Here is a 17,732-nt window from a genome sequence, read left to right on the forward strand (position 1 = left end):
ATTTCTCTTGTAGGTGTGTGAACCTGTAAAATTAAGTCTTCCATCATGATCTGGTGTATTTTAATTGTAGCGATTCTACTTCCCCAGTCTTTGGCCCATCCAGGCTTTTTTACGTCAATTGGTAAGTCTTAACAATTTTTTGGTTTGTATTGTTTTTGCATTTAAAATTTTCCATTTTTCAGTGTTTTTAAACAATAGAAACAAATACAGTATATTCCCAGAGACTGAAGCATTGCTTTAGTCCCTGCCCCTCTAAAAGTCTCTTTTTAAAATTCAATTTTGTTTTTCTTTAAATTTTTTCTGATTACAAAAGCAATACATTTTCAGGTTAGAAACTTATGAAAATTTAGAAAAGCATACCAAAGAAAATTCTCTGTTAATGGGTCCCACCAGCAAATAATTTAATGCATATAGTTAGTCTTTTTTAATGTACAGATACACAAATAATATACTGCACATTATTTCATAACCTGCTTTTTCCGTTTAAGAATCTGCTGTGAACACAAGTTATTTTTCCCTACATCATAATTTTTTTAAAAATTTTATTTATTTATTTTTCCCCTAAAGCCCCAGTAGATAGTTGTATGTCATAGCTGCACATCCTTCTAGTTGCTGTACGTGGGACGCGGCCTGAGCATGGCCAGACAACGGTGCGTCAGTGCGCGCCCAGGATCCCAACCCGGGCCGCCAGCAGCGGAGTGCACGCACTTAACTGCTAAGCCACGGGGCCGACCCCCCTACATCATAATTTTTAAAAAATCTTTAAAAGTATCACAAAAACAGCATGTTGGTTAAAGGGGAAAAAAACAGAAGTACATAGAACATCTGCATGTCCTCTTTCCCCCAGAAATATTCCTCATGGTTTGATTTGTATCTTTTATATTTTTCTATATGCATGCTTCATCTGTCTAAGATGAGATGTTTTTCTTCATCCTATTGACCAGTTTTACCCCGTGTGGTTGTAGAGCTAACTAAAACACAAATATTGTATTTATGACACCTGGTTTCGGGCTGTAAAATGATGAGTCCTCTCATTCCATTATAAATAACTAAGTGTGGATTATTTGAATTTCGGTTGTGAAGTATACTTTTTGTATTGAATAAAAATTTAATTCTAGTTAGTCTCAAAAACAAAAAAAGGTGAGGGGGAAGCAGGGGAAGAAGAAACATTGATCCTTGGAAAGTAGTAGTGTTTTGTAATTTAAAAATAAATTTTTAGATGTAAAGACAATTTGCCAATACAGTCCAAGCTTGCAAAATTAAGTAGCTTGAAAAATTAGAATTGGAACACGATTAGACTAGTTTTGGGCTTTATTTTTATTTATCTGGTAAAAAAAAATAAATAAATAAAAGATGCTCTTGTCAACAAAACTGGTTCATGCCAGTTAAATCCTGTCATAGAATGAAGCATTCTTGATCATTCTTAAATTATTCTAAAATACTTGTGTGGACAAATATGGGTATTTGATAACCTTCTCTTCTTCTCTAGGTCAGATGACTGATTTGATCTATACTGAGAAAGATCTGGTGACTTCCCTGAAAGACTATATTAAGGCAGAAGAGGACAAATTAGAACAAATAAAAAAGTAAGCAAAGTGTTTGACTTATGCCTCTGACCCCACCTGGATGTTTTCTTTCTAGAGCTGAAACATGCTTTGAGGGGAAGTGAAAGCTATCTGTCAGTCTTAAAAAGCCAGCTGAAATGGTTAAAATAGGAGCACAGAAAACAAGAGTCCTGGGCCAAGAGTTCACATGGATGAACATGAATTGAGATAAGAATATAAATGGTATGGGTTGTTGACTGACAATTTTTGAAAATGGTTGCTAATATCTTATATCCTCCTCTAACCTCCTTCTGGAGCAATTTTTCAATTCCGTTTATCTTTCACTCCTATGGTTCCATCCTAGAGATTACAGTGATAAGTATGGTTAGTATTATTTAACTGATATAGTTTTTCCTCAAATGCTAATTTATTTTTAATTAATTCAGGTTTGTGATTAACCTGACCTGAGAATTCCTATCTTTTGTTTAATGAGTAGTTAAGTATTCGGGTTTTTTTGGTTTAAAATCTAGTTTCTGGGTACTGAATGTAAAATTTTGGTGTAAGTTTGATTTAAATGAACATGTAACTGAATTTGGATTGGGCTAATTTGTACTTTATAATAATCAATTATTTGGCCTTACGGACCTGGGGGAAATGAATTTTTAAACTCTTACTAGAGAGATCCAGTCACAATTTTTAGTAAGATAGGTTCCATTTACTGTAACCATTTCGAAAAACAAAACTAAAACAAAAAGTCTTATAGTTATATTTTGATTCTGCCAAGCTAAATTTTATCTATAAGAGGATCTTGCTTTTTTAAAAACTTTTATAATTTTACTTTAAAAAGAATTTTTAGATATAGTTTTAACTCAGAAACCTCTAATCAAGTCTTTTTTTGTGAGTGCTTCACTAAATTGTGTTTTTTCCATGTTAAGTGTATGTATACTCTATTTATATATCTTACATGTATAGATGGGCAGAGAAGTTAGATCGGCTAACCAGCACAGCAACAAAAGATCCAGAAGGATTTGTTGGGCACCCTGTAAATGCATTCAAGTTAGTGAAACGTCTGAACACTGAGTGGAGTGAGTTGGAGAATCTGGTCCTTAAGGATATGTCAGATGGTAAGTCAGATGAGCCAAAATAAAAAAATAAAATAAGGCAATATTGCTCCTTCCTGTAGAAATGCCAAAAGTAGTGATAAATTCAGTTCCTAGAACATCAAGTGTTCAGTGTTGTAACTGAAGGGGGATGTGTTTGGTTTGACTAAAGTTAATTTAGTCTAGATCCTGAATTCCTTGATATAAAAAGATGAATAAAAACTGGAAACAAATAAAAATAAAACTGTATTGTAAAAAAAAAAGTAATTTCTGCTATTGGTGACTAACACTGGTGCTTTTTGCTTTGAAATTCGAGAAAGGGGATCAGTTATTTGGCATATAGCTTCATTTCTGAGAGTAATCATTTTCATTTTAGGATTACCTTCAGATTTTAAAAATTTATGGGTAAATCTTTATTTTCTAATCAATTTTTAAGGTATTGGGAGTGGTACTGTAGGGAAAAGTGTTAGCTGTGTTCTACACTGTATGTTGAAGCTTAGGATGTTTTACTTAATGTAGATAATAAATTTAAAAACTGAGGCTCCAAATGGTAATAATGAATGTCTTTCTAATTGAAACAATAAAATTGTAGTTGGAGTATTGGGGTGTTTTAGATATTTTAGTAGCAGACACAGAAAACTAAATCTAGAGTTTAAGGAAGTAAAGGAATTATGCTTAGTATGCAGTAGAGGCTCAAATATTTGCTGAATAACTGTAAGTGGCAAAAAAAGAAAAAAAAAAAAAAAAAAGCAAGAGAAGGAGAGAACTAAGCTAGCTATGTAGATGAAATACTCCATGGGTGCTTACAAGTGTTTGTGAGCAGTAAAGTAAACTGTTATGCATAGGACAGGAAACCTTGAAAAGATAAATTAAAGCAGGCACTTGTGAGTACTTCTTCATGATGAGCGAGAAATACCCGTGATTATTTGCTTGGCTATGTAACAACATGAGAACATTTTTAAAGTGATGTGTGTGTATATACATACATATACACACATGCACATTTATTTATTTATTTTTAATTCTCAGTTAATGACCTGTATGACCTAAGTTCTTTTACAAGGTAAACCTTGAGACTTTGGTGTTTTAATCTGTGATAGTCATCCCATAATGCTATAATATATGTATTTTTTCTCTTTTTCTTAGAGAGGATTTAAGCAGCTTCTTGGATTTGTTTTGGGGCATAAAAAACATTACAGTCTTCTATAAAACTTGTAAAACTTGCTTGTAAAATTCCATGTGGATGTTGTGACTGAGAGTTGGTCTTAAAACTAAAAAATATGCCTGATATGAACTTTAGTCCTCTTCCAGCTAGTTGTTCATTTGTACATTTCCATCAACATAAAAATGCCTGACCTTTTGCTGATAAAAATATACATAGTTGATTATAAGTAAATAAGAGGGGAGGGAAGTCTCATATCTAACATTTATTTGCAAATGATGACGGGTATATTATTAAAATTTTAAATCACTTTTTGTTGTTTTGCTTCCTTAAGGAGTATTTAGCATCCATTCTCCTTGGGGGTTTTATAGTTATCAGTAATTAGTTTGTTTGTTTGATTTTTGCTATATTTTAGGTAAAAACTTTTAAAATTAAAATTAAGTTTTATATAGAGCAAATCTTTTTTTTTTTTTTTTAAAGATTTTATTTTATTTATTTCCCCCGCCAAAGCCCCAGTAGATAGTTGTATGTCATAGCTGCACATCCTTCCAGTCACTGCACGTGGGACTCGGCCTCAGGATGGACGGAGAAGTGGTGCCTCGGTGCGCACCCGGGATCCGAACCCGGGCCACCAGCATCAGAGCGCGCGCACTTAACCACCAAGCCACAGGGCCGGCCCAATATAGAGCAAATCTTGATTGAACACTATATTCAGTAATCAAACAGATCTAAATATATTTTAATAAACTAGCTTACCTGATGATCTTAAATATATAATTAATATCTCTTCTTTCTGCTCAAAAAATTCCACCAAACTTTATATATTTACATATTTATATAATGTGTGGCACATGGAAGAAAAATACAGAACTTTATTTAAGAGCATACATTTTACTTACCATCTGTTATCTGAAAGTATAATTGGTTGCCAATGAATGTCATTTTCAAATCCATAAATTTGTTCATTTTTCAAGTTTAGTGGAGGCAGTATTGTGGAATTAAAAACTCACTTATTATGTTAGTTGATCTTTACCTACTAATACAGATATAATTTATGCAGTGACCTCAGATTACTTAAGCAACATTAGAAGGGGTTTGGGAAGATTGAACAAGTTAGAGCTATGTCAAATCTCATTCAGTGTATTTAATTTTTTCTTGTTGAGCATGTGAAACTTTCATGGTATGGTGGGAAATTATAATAGACTTCGAAAAATCCTTGTAAATACTCTATATTGGAAACTGGAAGTCTGTGAGGTTCTAGAGTCTTTTTTTTTTTCCCCCTATTTCAAGGCTTTATCTCTAACCTAACCATTCAGAGACAGTACTTCCCTAATGATGAAGATCAGGTTGGGGCAGCCAAAGCTCTGTTGCGTCTCCAGGACACCTACAATTTGGATACAGATACCATCTCAAAGGGTAATCTTCCAGGTAAAAATTCTTTTAGTCTGTAAAACAGCTATCACCTGGTTTCTCTGGTCAGTCCATTAGGACAATGTTAATTTAAAAAAGACTTTTGTATTTTAAGATTTTTAACTTTAGTTGGTTTGACAGCCTTTGAGAACAGAGCAACCCTCCCTTTTGCTAGGCCTTAAAAGTTGTGGCTATGCTTCTACCTTGTTACTGTGAAAGATTATAATTATAGAGACTTAAGTACACAATTTTAGCATGTAAGAAAAAGAAATAATCATTTTTCCAGATGTTTTTCTTTAGAACACCCAGTGTTTGTGTGTCAAGTTATAAGGGAATTGATAATCAAAAAGTTTATGTGTTCAATAATTTAAAAAACAAGACATGTTGGGTATTCACAGATTTTTAAAGTGTTCTGCAGTGTGGAACATCCTGCTTTCTGACTTATTTTTGGCAAAACCATTTTTTTAAGTTACAGCTGATTTCATAATTTACTTAAATTTTTTTTATTGTGCAAAAAACATCACAAAATTTACCATCTTTTTTTTTGTGTGTGAGGAAGATAAGCCCTGAGCTAACATCCATGCTAATCCTCCTCTTTTTGCTGAGGAAGACCGGCTCTGAGATAACATCTATTGCCGGTCCTCCTCCTTTTTTTCCCCAAAGCCCCAGTAGATAGTTGTATGTCATAGTTGCACATCCTTCTAGTTGCTGTATGTGGGATGCGGCCTCAGCATGGCCAGAGAAGCGGTGCGTCGGTGCGCGCCCGGGATCCGCACCCGGGCCGCCGGTAGTGGAGTGCGCGCACTTAACCGCTAAGCCACGGGGCCGGCCCCAAAATTTACCATCTTAACCAATTTTAAATGTGCAGTTTAGTGGCATTAAATACATTTACATTGTTGTGCAACTATCACCACCATCCATCTCCATAGCTCTTTTCATCTTATAAAATTAAAACTCTATACCCATTAAACGATAACTCCCTATTCCCCCCTTTCCCCAGCCCCTGGCAACCATCATTCTGCTTTCTGTCTCTATGATTTTGATTACTCCAAGTACCTCATAGCCAGCCCCGGTGGTCTAGTGATTAAGATTCAGCACTCTCCCCACTGGGGCCTGGTTCATTTCCCGGTCAGGGAACCACACCACCCGTTTGTTGGTTGTTGTACTATGGCACCTGTGTGTTGCTATGATGCTGAAAGCTATGCTACTGGTATTTCAAATACCAGCAGGGTCACCCATGGTGGACAGGTTTCAGGGGAGCTTCCCAACTAAGACAGACTAGGAAGAAAGACCTGGCCACCCACCTCAGAAAAAATTGGCCACGAAAACCCTGTGAATAGCAGCGGAGCCTTATCTGATATAGAAAGAAGATGAGAAGATGGTGCAAAAAAGCTCGGCAAGGTTCAGCTCTGCTGTACACAGGGTTACTAGGAGACAGAATCAACTTGCCAACACTAGCTAACAACAAGTACATCATATAAGTGGAATCATACAGTGTCTTTTTGTAACTGGTTTATTTCACTTAGCATAATTCTAAGGGTCATCCATATTCTAGCATATGTCAGAATTTCCTCCGTTTTTAAGGCTGAGTAATAACCCATCATATGTTTATACCACATTTTGCTTATCCATTCATCTGTTGATGGACATTTGGGTTGCTTCCACATTTTAGCTATTGTGAATAATGCTGCTGTGAACAAGGGTGTGCAAATATCTCTTCGAGACCCTGCCTTCCATTCTTTGGGTATATACCCAGAAGTGGAATTCCTGGATCATTTGGTAACTCTATTTTTAATTTTTTGTGTGTGTGTGTGAGGAAGATGAGCCCTGAGCTAACATCAGATACCAATCCTCCTCTTTTTGCTGAGGAAGATTGGCCCTGGGCTAACATCCATGCCCATCTTCCACCATTTTATATGAGATGCTGCCACAGCATGGCTTGATAAGTGGTGCGTTGGTGCACGCCTGGGATCTGAACCTGTGAACCCTGGGCCACTGAAGCGGAGCATGTGCACTTAACCGCTACGCTACCGGGCCAGCCCCTATTTTTGATTTTTTGAAGAACTGCCAATACTATTTTCCATGGTAAGTATACCATTTTACATTCCCACCGACAGTGTACAAGGGTGCCAGTTTCTCCACAACCTTGCCAACACTTCTTTTGTTAGTAGCCATCCTAATGGATGTAAGGTGGTAGCTCATTGTGGTTTTGTATTTCCCTAATTATCAGCAGTGCTGAGCATGTTTTCATATGCTAAGCAGCCATCTGTATATCTTTTTTTGAGAAATGTCTATTCAAGTCCTTTGCCCATTTTTTAATTGGGTTGTTTTTGTTTGTTGTTGAGTTTTAGGAGTTCTCTATATATTCTGGATGTTAATCCCTTATGAGATGTATTATTTGCAAATATTTTCTCCCCTTCTGTGCCTTTTTACTCTGTTGATATTGTCTTTGATGCACAAAATTTTAAAATTTTCATGAAGTCCACTTAGTTTATCTTTTGTTTTGTTGCCTGTGCCTTTAGGGTCATATACAAAAAGTCATTGCCCAATCCAATGTTGTAAAGCTTTTGTCCTGTGTTTTTTTTCTAGGAGTTTTATTGTCTTAGGTCTTACATTTAGGTCCTTGATTCTTTTTGAGTTAATTTTTACATGTGGTGTTAGGTAAAGATCAAACTTCATTCTTTTGCTTATGGATATCCAGTTTTTCCAGCACCATTTGCTGAAAAGACTGTCCTTTTCCCATTGAATGGTCTTGGCAGCCTTGTCAAAAATCATTTGACATATGTGTTAGGGTTTATTTATGGGCTCTCCATTTTATTCCATTGGTCTGTATGTCTGTCTTTATGCCAGTACCACACTGTTTTGATAACTGTAGCTTTGTAGTAAGTTTTGAAATCAGAAATTATGAGTCCTCCAGTTTTGTTCTTTTTCCAGATTGTTTTGGCTATTCAGGGTCCCTTGAAATTCCATATGAATTTTGGGATGGGTTTTTCTGTTTCTGCAAAAAACCATTGGAATTTGGATAGTGAATTGAATCTGTAGATCATGCTGAGTAGTATTGACATTTTAACAATAGTAAGTCTTCCAATCCCTGAACATGGGATGTGTTTTCATTTATTTATGTCTTCTTTAATTTCTTTCAGCAATATTTTGTAGTTTTCATTGTACAAGTCTTTCATTTTCTTGGTTAATTCCTAAGTATTTTATTCTTAGAATTGTGTTAGTAATTTTCTTTTCAGATTGTTCATTGTTAGTCTATAGAAATGCAACGAATTTTTGTGTGTTGACTTTGTGTCTTGCTACTTTGCTGAATTCATTTATTAGCTCTCACAGTTTTTTTTGTGGAATCTTTAGGGTTTTCTACGTGTAAGATAATATCATCTGCTAACAGAGATCATTTTACTTCTTCCTTTCCAACTTGGATGCCTTTTATTGCTTTTTCTTGCCTAATTGCTCTGGCTAGAATTTCCAGTACTAAGGTGAATAGAGGAATCGAAAATGGGCATCCTTGTTCTTGTTCTTGACTTAAAGGAAAAGCTCTCAGACTTTCACCATTGAGTGTGTATGCTGTGGGTTTTTCAAATATATCTTTTATTACATTAAGATAGTTTCCTTCTACTCCTAGTTTGCTGAGTGTTTTTTATTTTGAAAGAGTGTTAAATTTTGTCAAATGCTTTTTCTGAATCAATTGAGATGATCATATGGTTTTTTTCCCTTTATTCTATTAATGTGGTGTGTGGTGTATTATGTTGATCAATTTTTGTATGTTGAAACGTCCTTGTATTCCAGGAATAAATCCCACTTGGTCATGGTGTACAATTCTTTGAATATGCTGCTGAATTCTGTTTGCTAGTATTTTGTTGAGGATTTTTGCATCAATGTTCATAAGGGATATTGGTCTGTAGTTTTTTTTTCTTGTAGTGTCTTTGTCTGGCTTTGACATAAGGGTAATGCTGGCCTCATAGAATGAGTTAGGAAGTGTTCTCTTCTCTTCAATTTTTTGGAAAAGTTTGAGAAGGATTGGTGTTAGTTCTTAAATGTTTGATAGAATTCTCTAATGAAGCCATCAGGTCCAGGGCTTTTCTTTGTCAGGAGACTGTTGATTACTGATTCAGTCTCTTTACTAGTTATAGGTCTATTTAGATTTTCTATTTCTTTCTTAGTCTTGGTAAATTTTGTGTTTCTGGAAATTTATCCACTTCATCTAGGTTATCCAATTTGTTGGTGTACAATTTCATAGTACTTTCTTATAAGTACTTTCTTATGTACTTTGTATTTCTGTAGAATTGGTGGTAATGTCCCCGCTTTCATTTCTGATTTTAGTAATTTGAATCTTCTCTCTTTTTTTTTTTAAGTCCTTCTAGGTAAAAGATTGTCAATTTTGTTGATCTTTTCAAAGAACCAACTTTTGGTTTCGTTAGTTTTCTCTATTGTTTTTCTATTCTCTATTTAATTTACCTCTGCTCTAATATTTTCTTTCTTCTGCTAGCTTTGGGTTTAATTTGTTCTTGTTTTTCTAGTTTCTTAAGCTGTAAAGTTAGGTTGTTGATTTAAGATCTTTCTTGTTGTTTAATGTAAGAAGTTATAACTAAATTTCTCCGTTAGCACTGCTTTCACTGTGTTGCATAACTTTTGGTATGTTGTGTTTTAATTTTCATTTGTCTTTAAGTATTTTTTAATTTCTCCTGTGATTTCTTTGATCCATTGGTTGTTTAAGAGTGTGTTGCTTAGGGCCTGGCCCCGTGGTGTAGTGGTTAAGTTTGTGCGCTCCACTTTGGCGGGCCGGGGTTCACAGGTTGAGATCCTGGGCGTGGACCTATGCACAGCTTATCAAGCCATGCCGTGACAGGTGTCCCACAGATAAAGTAGAGGAAGATGGGCACGGATGTTCCTAGAAGACACAACGTTAAAAACATTGAGATATAATGGACAGGGAATTAGCCAGGAAAATGGGGGAGAAGGGGAAAAGAGTGGGCATGAGAAAGGTATTCTAAGCAGAGGGAATATGTATAAAGGCCAGAGAGGAAAGAGCATATTAAATCAGATATCTAACAAGTAGTTTAAGAGGTGAGTGCATGAGGTGGGGATGGGGGTTTGGTTTTGTGAGAACAGTGAGAGATGAGGCTAGATAAGTTAAGCAGAAGCCGTCTCTTGAAGGGCTTTGTAAGCCATGTGGAGGAGTTTGAACTGTTCTGAGAGCAACAAGGAGCCATTGAAAAGTTTTGAACAGGAAAGTTATATGATTTTCATTTTAGAAATGTCATTCTGGCTGCAAAATGGAGATTGTATTGGGGCCTGGGGTAGGGACAAAGAAATTAGGGAGAGGAGGCTGTTGTAAAAATTTAAGTAAGAGATGATAGTGGTACCTAGTGGGTATGGAGAGAAGTGGATAGGTTATCAAGCTACTTAGGAGGTAGCACGGTAGAATTTGATGGTGGACTTGATATGGGTTTCTGGCTTGAAAAACTGAGTTCCATTCAGCAAAATAGAGAACACAAAAGAAGCAGGTTTGGTGTATGTGGGGATGATAAGTTTCATTTAGTTTACCATATTTCTTTTTGTTTAAAACTTTATTATCTTCCCATCAAAATGGCATTGAATATTAAATAACTCTGATTCTGCTGTGTTTAGTCTTAGGATGGGGTGAGGGTCAGGGGAGAAGGATGATTTGTTTTTAAAATTTTCTTAAAACAAAAAATTCATGGAAATGCTTATTTCAGTGGATTTATACTGATTCCATGTTACTCCTTGATTAGTTTTTCTGTTTCTTACTCTTTTTTGGGCGTATCTTTTGAAATGCTTTGTCAATATTTTAATATACAATTTGATAAGTTATATGCATTTTGGCATCAGTGATGTCTTTATAGTTGATAGTTTCAGGTTGTTCCTAACCCCGATTCGTTGAATAGATCCGTATCTTCCAAAGAGATCATGCTGTTTTTCTTTAGCTGTGATTTCTTTTTTTGGTGTGGAAAATATGTTATATATAAAATTCAGTTTACTTCAGGTAGAAGTTAAATGTTGTTCATACTCTGTCACTTGCATCACTATCTTGGTGAGCTGATAAGGTTACTACACCAAGCAATAGATTCTCCACACATCTCCAGAGCTCTCTTAGCCAAGACTGTACCATATTGCCTAAGATGCAAGACACCAACTTCCCAAGTGTATGCATTTTAAACATATTTCTCCATTGCAAATCAAGTTTTATCCACTAAGTGTTTCTGTAAAGTGTAAGAATTTTTCAATTAAATGCCCCAGTTTATGGATGAGCCACAAAAATGTATTTCTAAGTAAATTTTTCCTATAGTGTCATATAATATTATAGTTTATATTGTGATAATAAATTAAGAGGATTCTTTTTGGTGTTATTTTATTTTAAATTGGGGTTACAACATTCAGTTTGACATGCTAATATCAGTCATCCATACCACATCCTTTGAACCAAAGGAATTTACAACTTATTCTTTTTCTTATCAAATTCTATTTTCCCTGCGTATGAAAGCTTTTTACAGACTTTTTCTGTCAACATCACTCCTTAGTTCATTTTCTTCATCTTCTTACCCATTTACTTTTTCTTCTCGTGTCCTCAATTTTGGAAATAGCCTTCCCTTTCAAGTGCTGCATCACTTCTTTTTCATTTTCTTTTAAGAATCTAATTCTCAGGCATCCTGCCTTTAATAATTGTGAATAGATCTAATAGTAAGATAAGCAGAGATACTTTTAACTACAAAAGCAGAATAGCTAAAGATCCTCTGTTATCCCCATCATGCTTTCAAATAATGTTGCCAGAATATCAGGTCATATAAAAAATATTACTGGTGCTACCTACATGTGTTAATGGCATACTGTCCTCTTATGTCTATTGCACATCCCAGAGAAAAACATTCCTAATTGCTGCATTGTAAGCTCATCTTAGAACTGTACAGTAGGTCTCATAACTTAAAAATAATAGGAGAGTCAAAATTTAATATATTTCTTTGGTTTCTGGAATTGCATCATTTTAAACTATTAATAAGTTAATTTCTTGGTATCCTTTCCTAGAGTGGAGGGTGAAATACAGAGTTAGTTAAGGGAAAAGTGTCAAAATATGGATCTTTGTCTTCATTTTAGGAGTACACTGAGAATCAGTTATTATTCATAAGTGACTAACAGGAGGCACAAAAAAAAAGTGAATGGAAGTAGTTGTATGATTTGAATTTTTAATTATATTGGTCCATGTAATCCTCCAGTGTATATACCTTCATGCTAGGACTGTGCTTGTTTGGTACTGGAATCTAACAGGTCATATCCTCAGATCAGGACATGCCTTCCCCTAGACAGTGAATGTCACTAGCAAAAATGTGCCCCATGACTTTACTTCTTAATTTATTTCTTGTGAACTTCTTTTCTGCTAGCATTTTTAAAAAAACATGTGTTGACACCATTGGATAGATAGAATAGCTAAGTCTAGTTGTAGCCAATTTAGTGACTCCTTGAAGTGTATTCAATCAAAATTTATTAAGGAGATGTGTCAGAGAGTGACGTGGAGCATTACGGTGGAGTGAGCGCTTCCTTTAGTGTCTCCCCACTAAGGTACAATGCAAAGGGCATTCATAAACCAACAGAGGACATTCACACAACCCAATAGATGTCTGAGAGATCCACACAGTTATACGTCTGAATGTGGGGGTGCTGGACCCCCCCCAGCAGGCAGTGGAAGGAGGTAAGGGGATTGCCTCTCCCTCTCGTGCAGCAGCGACCTAGGGGCAGGTCCTTGTGGCAGCGAGTACTTGACCCTGAGAGGAGAAGGGAGAGGAGGCAGCCCTCCTTGGGAACGCTGGTGCTCTCGGAGTTACTTCCCAGCCTGTGGGAACTCCCTGCACTGAGGTAGCAAAGCAATTGCAGTGGCATCTGCACCAAGCCAGGCAGACAGTGAGTGCAGAACCAGGGTGTGTGGGATCATGCACATAAAAGAAAGCACCTCAGCACCGCCCCCCCCACCCCTGGCTGGTGTACCAGCTCAGCCCGATGGCTGGAGCAGGGGATCCCTGCCAGAGTGCCTCTGCATATGTTTGTAAAACAGCAGTGGTGAGTGGGCAAATGCAGATGGGCCCTGTCAGCATAGCTTCCAAAAGACAGGCACAGCTGCCAGAGCTGTACTATGGAGGACAGAATTAGCAATTTGGAGGACAGAAATATAGAAATGCTTCAGATGGAGGAAGAGAAAGAACTAACACTAAAAAGAAATGAAGAAATTCTCCGAGAAACATCCAACTCAGTTAGGAAATGCAAGATAAGGATTATAGGTATTCCAGAGAGAGAAGAAAGGGGGAAAGAAGCAGAGAGCTTGTTCAAAGAAGTGATAGCTCAGAACTTCCCAAACTTGGGGAAAGAACTGACATTACAAGTAAAAGAAGCTAATAAAACTCCTAATTACATCAATGTAAAAAGACCTTCTCCAAGGCATATATTAGTAAAACTGGCAAAGGTCAATGACAAAGAAAAAAATATTAAGGGCAGGAAGGCAGAAGAAAATAACCTACAAAGGAACCCCTATCAGGCTTTCAGTGGATTTGTCAGCAAAAACCGTACAGGCTATGAGAGTGGAATGATATATTCAAAATTTTGAAAAACAAAAACTTTCTGCCAAGAATACTCTATCCATCGAAAATATCCTTTAGATATGATGGAGAAATAAAGTGTTTCCCAGATAAACCAAAGCTGAGGGAGTTCATCGCCACAAGACCCCCCCACCCCAGCCACAAGAAATGGTCAAGAAGGCCCTCATACCTGGGGGAAAAAAAAAAGAAAGGGATCACAAAGCCTTGAGCAAGGAGATAAATAGGTAGACAAAATCAGAAGACTGCAGCTGTCAGAACAGGTTAGCAAACACTTAATTATAACATTAAAGATAAAGGGAAATAAAATGTCAAAAATAACTATAATACTTCATTTTAACCACTAACTCACAACACAAAACGGAATAAGTTGTGACAACAGTAACTTAGTTGGGGAGAGGAAAGGGATGGAACTGCTTAGACTAAGGAAATAAGAAGCTATCAGAAAATGGACCGTCCATCTACGAGATCTTTTATACAAACCTCACAGTAACCACTAAACAAAAAATCAGAATATGGACACAAATGATAAATAAAGAGAAAACTGAGAAAACCAAACCATCATAGAGAACCATGAAACTGAATTGGCAATCCGAAATACACAGGAAAAGGTAAAAGAGAAATACAAAACAACTGGAAAACAAGTGATAAAATGGCAGCATTAAGCCCTGCTATCAATCATCACTCTAAATGTAAATGGATTGAATTCTCCAATCAAAAGACACAGAGTGGCTGGATGGATTAAAAAAGAAGACCCAACAATATGCTGCCTCCAGGAAAACACATCTCAGCTCTAAAGACAAACACAGGTTCAGAGTGAAGGGATGGAAGACGTAACTCCAGGCTAATGGCAAAGGAAAGCAGGTGTTGCCATACTTACATCAGACAAAGTAGACTTCAAGGTAAAAAAGGCAGTGAGTGACAAAGAGGCCAGTATATAATGATAAAAGTGACACTCCCCCAAGAGGACATAACTATAAATATATATGCACCTAACACAGAGGCACCAAAGTACATAAAGCAACTATTAAAAGACCTAAAAGGAGATGTTAACAACAACAATAATATTAGGGTACCTTAACACCCCACTTACATCAATGGATAGATCATCCAGACAGAAAGTCAATAAGGAAATAGTGGAATTAAATGATAAACTAGACCAGAGGGACTTAAAAGATATATTTAACACTCCATCCAAAAACAGTAGAATACACATTCTTCTCAAGTGCATGTGGAACATTCTCAAAGATAGACCATATCTGGGAAACAAGGCAAGCCTCAATAAATTTAAGAAGATTGAAATCATATCAAGCATCTTTTCTGACCATAATGCTATGAAACTAGAAATCAACTACAAGAAAAAAGCTGGGAAAGTGACAAAGAGGTGGAGACTAAACAACATGCTACTGAACAACCAATGGATCATTGAAGAAATTAAAGAAGAAATCAACAAATATCTGGAGACAAATGAAAATGAAACTACACCATACCAACTCATATGGGACGCACCAAAAGTGGTCCTAAGAGGGAAATTCATAGCAATACAGGCCCACCTTAACAAACAAGATGGATCTCAAATAAATAATCTTAAACTGCACCTAACAGAACTAGAGAAAGTAGAACAGACAATGCCCAGCAGAAGGTGGGAAATAATAAAAATAAGAGCAGATATAAATGAAATTGAAATAAAAAAGACAGTAGAAAGGATCAATGAAACTAAGAACTGGTTCTTTGAGAAGAGAAACAAAATTGAGAAACCCTTAGCCAGACTTGCTAAGAAAAAAAGAGAAGGCTCAAATGAATAAAATTAGAAGTGAAAGAGGAGAAATTACAATGGATACCACAGAAATACAAAGGATTGTAAGAGAGTACTATGAAAAACTGTATGCCAACAAATTGGACAATCTAGAAATGGATAAATTCTTACTCATACAACCTCCCAAAACTGAATCAAGAAGAAATAGAGAATTGAATAGACCAATCATAAGTAAAGAGATTGAAACAGTAATCAAAAACCTCCCAAAAAATAAAAGTCCAGGACCAGATGGCTTCTCTGGAGAATTCTACAAAACATTCAAAGATTTAATACCTCTCCTTCTCAAACTATTCCAAAAAATTGAAGAAGACCAAACACTTCCTAACACATTTCACGAGGCCAACATCACCCTGATCCCAAAGCTAGACAAGGATAACACAAAGAAGGAAAATTAGAGGCCAGTATTGCTGATGAACATAGATACAAAAATACTCAATAAAATATTGGCAAACTGAATGAGGCAATACGTTAAAAGGATCAAAGGGCCAGCGCCATGGCTTAGCGGTTAAGTGCACGTGCTCTGCTGCTGGCGGCCCGGGTTCGGATCCCAGGCGCGCACCGACGCACCGCTTGTGCAGCCATGCTGAGGTGGCATCCCACATACAGCAACTAGAAGGATGTGCAACTATGACATACAACTATCTACTGGGGCTTTGGGGAGAAAAAGGGAAAAAAAGGAGGAGGATTGGCAATAGATGTTAGCTTAGGGCCGGTGTTCCTCAGCAAAAAGAGGAGGATTGGCATGGATGTTAGCTCAGGGCTGATCTTCCTCACAAAAAAAAAAAACAAAACAAAAAGAAATGGAAAGATGTTCCATGTATGTGTATTGGAAGAATAAACATAGTTAAAATGTCCATGCTACCTAATGCAATCTACAGATGCAGTGCAGTCCCAATGAGAATCCCAATGACACTCTTCACAGAAATAGAACAAACAATACAAGAATTCATATGGGGCAACAAAAGACCCCAAATAGCTAAAGCAATCCTGAGAAAAAAGAACAAAGCTGGAGGCATCACTATCCCTGACTTCAAAATATACTACAAAGCTATAGTAATCAAAACAGCATGGTACTGGTAGAAAAACAGACACACAGATTAATGGAACAGAATTGAAAGCCCGGAAATGAAACCACACATCTGCAGACAGCTAATCTTCGACAAAGAAGCTAAGAACATACAATGGAGAAAGGAAAGTCTCTTCAATAAATGGTGCTGGGAAAACTGTACAGCCACATGCAAAAGAATGAAAGTAGACCATTATCTTTTACTACACACAAAAATTAACTCAAAATGGATTAAAGACTTGAAGGTAACACGTGACACCATAAAACTCCTAGAAGAGAATATGAGCAGTACAGTATTTGACATCAGCCTTAGAAGAATCTTTTTGAATACCATGTCTGCTTGGTCAAGGGAAACAAAAGAAAAAATAAACAAATGGGACTTCAGCAGACTAAAGAGCTTCTGCAAGGCAAAGGAAACCAGAAACAAAATGAAAAGACAACCCACCAACTGGGAGAAAATATTTGCAAATCATATATCCAACAAGGGGTTAATCTCCAAAATATATCAAGAAGTCACACAACTCAACAAAAAAAAAAACAACCTGATTAAAAAACGGGCAGAGGACATGAACAGACATTTTTCCAAAGGAGATATGCAGATGGCCAATAGACACATGAAAAGATGTTCAACATCACTAATTATCTGGGAAATGCAAATCAAAACTACATTGTGATAGCACCTTACACCCACTAGCATGGCTATACTCACCAGGACAAAAAATAACAAATGTTGAGACGATGTGGAGAAAACAGAACCCTCATACACTGTTGGTGGGAATGCAAACTAGTGCAGCCACTATGGAAAACAGTTTGGAGATTTCTCAGAAAATTAAAAACAGAAATACCATGTGACCCAGCTATCCCACTGCTGGATATTTAGTCAGAGAACTTGAAATCAACAATCCAAAGAGACCTATGCATCCCTGTGTGCATTGCAACATTATTCATAATAGGCAAGATGGGGAAGTAACCCAAGTGCCCATGAACTGATGAATGGATAAAGAAGATGTGGTGTATATGTATACATGTATATA

The 17,732-nt window shown here is 36.5% G+C and overlaps 1 protein-coding gene across 3 annotated transcripts in view; it reads left to right on the plus strand.

Annotated features, from left to right (window-relative positions):
• P4HA1 (prolyl 4-hydroxylase subunit alpha 1) overlaps positions 1 to 17,732 on the plus strand; it is an 86,960-nt gene that overhangs the window by 21,753 nt on the left and 47,475 nt on the right. For 2 of the 3 annotated variants that reach the window (XM_004426988.3, XM_004426987.3), the window contains exons 2-5: positions 14 to 121; positions 1,490 to 1,586; positions 2,517 to 2,668; positions 5,097 to 5,234. In XM_004426988.3, coding sequence (XP_004427045.1) covers positions 46 to 121; positions 1,490 to 1,586; positions 2,517 to 2,668; positions 5,097 to 5,234 — 463 coding nt within the window. In that variant the 5' untranslated portion in view covers positions 14 to 45. The remainder of the gene's footprint in view (positions 1 to 13; positions 122 to 1,489; positions 1,587 to 2,516; positions 2,669 to 5,096; positions 5,235 to 17,732) is intronic. The other variant, XM_014784876.2, reaches the window with a different exon arrangement.

The sequence above is a fragment of the Ceratotherium simum genome, chromosome 6 (genome assembly GCF_057802395.1).
Source record: "Ceratotherium simum simum isolate JZ-2026a chromosome 6, ASM5780239v1, whole genome shotgun sequence".
NCBI lineage: Eukaryota > Metazoa > Chordata > Mammalia > Perissodactyla > Rhinocerotidae > Ceratotherium > Ceratotherium simum.